Source organism: Microtus ochrogaster, unplaced genomic scaffold (assembly GCF_000317375.1).
Source record: "Microtus ochrogaster isolate Prairie Vole_2 unplaced genomic scaffold, MicOch1.0 UNK16, whole genome shotgun sequence".
In the NCBI taxonomy this organism is placed as follows: Eukaryota; Metazoa; Chordata; class Mammalia; order Rodentia; family Cricetidae; genus Microtus; species Microtus ochrogaster.
Window position 1 is genome coordinate 4944076 of NW_004949114.1, and position 4353 is coordinate 4948428.

Below are 4353 nucleotides of genomic sequence, written 5' to 3' on the forward strand. Positions count from 1 at the left end.
AGGGATGTGTTCTCAAACTGCTCAGGGTTCCAAAACTTGATGCTGTCTGTCTCAAATGAATTTCTGGGTGAAAGGAGCCTTACTTGTTCTGCTAGAATAAAGTATTTATTTCCTGGAATAAGTCATGAAACAAAACTTACTTCCGAAAGCTAGTGCCATAGATTTCTGAAAGCCAAGGGAAAGCCAGGCTGTCCTAAAACAAACAGTAGTTGGGAAGAAGGCGTATTTGTGGGCAGAGAAGTGGATGTGATGTCCCATGTCTCTGTCTCTCCTCTCTTTGTGGATCATCTCCTAACAAGGTCATGCAATGCTTTTCAGATCCTGAGCCTTCAGCACGATGTCTTACCAAGAGCAGCAGTGCAAGCAGCCCTGCCAGCCTCCTCCTGTGTGCCCACCCACAAAGTGTCCTGAGCCTTGTCCTCCTCCAAAGTGTCCTGAGCCTTGTCCTCCCCCAAAGTGCCCTGAGCCTTGTCCTCCCCCAAAGTGCCCAGAGCCTTGTCCTCATCCACAGTGCCCAGAGCCATGCCAGCAGAAATGCCCTCCTGTGCAACCTCCTTCACCCTGCCAGCAGAAGTGCCCACCCAAGAGCAAGTGAGTGCTTCATCAGTCACCAGGACCAAGAGAAGAGGAGAAAATCTGTCTCCCATTCTTCCATAGAAACACTTCCATCTTTGCTTCAAAACCTGCCATTGATGCAGAAGAATCCTCTCCAGCCTTCACCCTCCATGTGTCTGTGATGATCCCTGATAGGAAGAGCATTCTTCTTAGATTGTTCTTCTGCTATAAGGGGTGGCTGAGAATGGTCCTTCCTCACTGGTTCAGTGTCCCAGATGCTCAGTGATGAGCAGCATCTTCCCACCCTGTGCACTCAGAGGATGTTTCCAAAACTCTCAGTCTCCTTGTTTGTGTTGTTTTCACTGTGGCTTCATTTCCTGAATAAAGTACAATATGGCTGTTAGTAGTCATGAGTTCTTTCATTTTTTTCTTTTAAACTGACCTTCCCGATATTCTCCAGTTATATTACTTTTATTCTTTGATGCCCTGGTCATCTTGTTGTAAGCAGATTTTTACTGTATTTTGAGTTATAAAGATTGCTTAGTGTTTGTTTGTTTGAGGAAAAGAGTTTAATTTTGCCTAACTATAAGTTACCTGTTAGCACATGCCATTTTAAGAAGATCATGTGGTATTCAGACATGCATGCATCACTTAGCACAAATAACTCCCATAGCCTGTGTATTTTCCCCTCACTTTTCTGATTTGTTCTATGTAATAGTTACACATCTACATCAACCTCCCCTTGTCTTTTCCTCTTTTAATATTTGAAACATTGTTGCCAACCTTGTATTTAAAGTTGGATTTATTTCCCAGAACATGCTGATATGCAGTTTCATTTATTTACCTGCACAGGACATGATGTCATTGTTTTATATGACTGATCATTACTCCAGTCCACATAAGTGCCACATTCTTATCCCATCCACTTCTGGAGTGCAGCTGTACTGACTTATTTACCTTGCATGTTAGGAGCACTTCTGAAATATAGATGATATTCAGGCATCTCTATTCTATGCTGTATTAACTTGTTTTATAAAAACCCAAGTGATGATGCTGTATTATATGACAATTTTGCTTTAGTGTTATTTCTTTGGAGGAAACTTCATATTGACTTCCATATTTGATGGGTTAGTCTCCTCTCTCAACTTGAGAGTTTGTGTTTTTTTTTTTCCTCCACTCCTCTGCCAGGACTTGTTATTATTATTATGATGGTCCTCATCCTTACATGGGTAGACTGGTCTTCTGGTGGAGGCTTGGTTTTCTGTTCTCTAACAGCTAAATATGTTAAATACTTTCTTGCTAATTTTACTTGTGGAAACTCCTGTTTGCCAAAGTCTTGCCTTTGGCCACAGTTGAGCTAATGCATGCCATTTGATTGACACCATCTGAGGATCTTAATTAGCACTAAGCACCTGCTAATTTAGAAGCTCTAATGCACATCATTTCTATGACCCTCTCTCCTGCATCCTCTTCTATGTGCAACACTTCAGTATCATCAAAAATACCACCGTCATTACGTCAACCACTACAAGTTATCACACCAGCTAGCACTGCCTACTTCACTATCATGGGCATCCTCATTACTATTACTTCTGTAAGAGCACCATATGTATCACCATTTCCATGACCAACCTCCCACCACCAACATCATCATCAAAAAAAACTAAGTGAAATATTGATAATTGTAGAAATGTGTGGGAAAGGGATTCTGGCCTAGGAAGGTGAAGCCCGCATGGATCCTCTTGTTGCTTGTTATTGTTTCTTTCATTTGCTAGTGGAGAATCTTGATTTTCCTCAGTGGCTTTTTCTTAATGGCTTATATTATCAATATTAAATATTAAATTAAATGAAGAACTAGAAAAATCTTAGAACTTCAGTTCAGGCTGATCATTTGGTTCATAAATCCCTAGAAAAATAGGAATAAAATATGCATATTGACCTAGGGCCTTATGAACGTAAAAGTCCTAAAAATGAAAAGAACCAAATGTTGAGCTCAGTGCTTGATGCCAACTATAAAGTACCCTTGTACGTGTATTCATGTGTGTGGACACGTGTGTTCCTAGTCTTTGGTATGAAGGTTCACACTTGGAGAAGTTTTGCTCTAGGTCCTGTTCATCTGTAGCTGCTCTTCAAGGAGCTTCTGTGGAAGCAACTCAAATTCAGCTCAGTCTGTAAAGAGAATGGGCTTCTCTGACTCTGTTGAGTACTTTTCTCCTTCAGCAGAGTCCATAGCACCTTACAGTATCATGAGGGCTGGCCAGTAGATATGAAGTGTTCATGAGCACCTCTTAGATTTCTCCATGTTGTCTGTCTTAAGCATTGGTGTCTATAGAACAGGGGTCTTAGCATGCTATTCTGGAGTGTGGACAAGTTACAGGCAATAGTCTGTAAGGTAGCAGATTCAGTCTATGAGAACCCACTGGCTAACAACTAAGGAGAGGAAAGCTGTGAGTGCTAATGAGTTTTGAATTCGTTAATATGAGATATCTACTTGAGATATTGCACCACCTGCAGCAGTAAGGTAACTCCATTAAAACATTTTACATATGTATATCTTTAGTAAGTTTTCAGTGTAGTAGATTTACATATGACATATGGCTATCTTGAAAGGCATTTAGTGATAATCATCCTTCTCTATATGCCCTGATCTACCCCACCCTCCCATGTCCCATCACATAGTATGTCTTCTCTTTTCATTACTTCCCTTTAACACTTTACACCCTTCTAAGTGGACTATATTCAAAGGAAGAACCTAGATGTAACAGACTCTGTGTTATACCGGATTCCCAGCTCAGTAGGCAATGCCATAATTGACACAGCAGAAGTCAGGCATGACCTATGATGATCCTTTATGTTTGATATGCAAATATGGAGAATAGAAAGTCTCTTACCAGCCTGACTGGTAGTATGTGTACTAACCTTTGTGAATCATCCTCTGCTAATGTGTTGGTCAGCATCTGGCCTCAGGTGCTGAACTGATGACTCTTTCCCTCTAGGGACATGGACAAGGGCAGTCTCGGCTAAACCCTTCCTTACTGTCAGACGTACTAACAGATACAGGAAGCTGACACACTTCACTGATGTTGATTCCATGCCCATGTGTTTCTCAGAGCAGAATGGGGCCAGTTAAAGACTCTGTTTCACCTTCCTCATTCTATGCTTTCCCCTCTAAGTAGAAAGAATCTTCCCAGGAGCCTTCTCAATTGGTTTTTCCTGGCAAGGAAGCTCAAGGAAAATAACTTTAAACATCACCTGTGCTATTTCCAACCAGGCCCCTGACTGAAAGAAGGCAGAAGGGCTGAGAAGGCACAAGGCCTGCATATACACTGAAAGCATGTCTTTAGTGGGGGACTGCTACTAAATCACTCAGCTCAGAGGCACAGCACAGCTCGGTCTAGGAAATCTCTGATGTGGGGTGGTAAGCTAGGGAGCCTATTGGGAAAAACAGTGTTACCCTGTATGGGAACAGATATTAATAATACTCTTTTCCAAATTCGGGTAAGTATTTGTACAAAGAATGACATAGAAATATAAGTAACAACAGTGTAACTAGCATTTCTCTGTCCCACTCATCTGAGTTTATTTCCTTCTCTGAAGCTCTCCGTCCCTCAATTTTACTCTGAATCATATACACATTTTCCTGGCAGTGTAGGGTCTCACAAAAGACCATAGAGTTATTTTCTGTAAGTCAACTTTCATGAATCCTTGTGATTTTTTTTATATTCCATGTTTTCTTCAAGAGGCAATTAATTAATTAATTAATTTTTAAAATTTATTTATTTATTAAAGATTTCTGTC

General features: G+C 40.8%; 1 protein-coding gene across 1 annotated transcript; it reads left to right on the forward strand.

The window, feature by feature from the left end:
- The first annotated feature begins 337 nt into the window (after positions 1-337).
- LOC101999840 (small proline-rich protein 2D) lies at positions 338-595 on the forward strand. The gene has a single exon (XM_005367271.1). It carries the CDS (start codon positions 338-340, stop codon positions 593-595), a length of 258 nt encoding a protein of 85 aa, XP_005367328.1.
- Positions 596-4353: the final 3758 nt, after the last annotated feature.

Excerpts from the sequence above, each read along its gene's own strand:
- LOC101999840 (XM_005367271.1), top strand. The coding sequence starts at position 338 with ATGTCTTACCAAGAGCAGCAGTGCAAGCAGCCCTGCCAGCCTCCTCCT.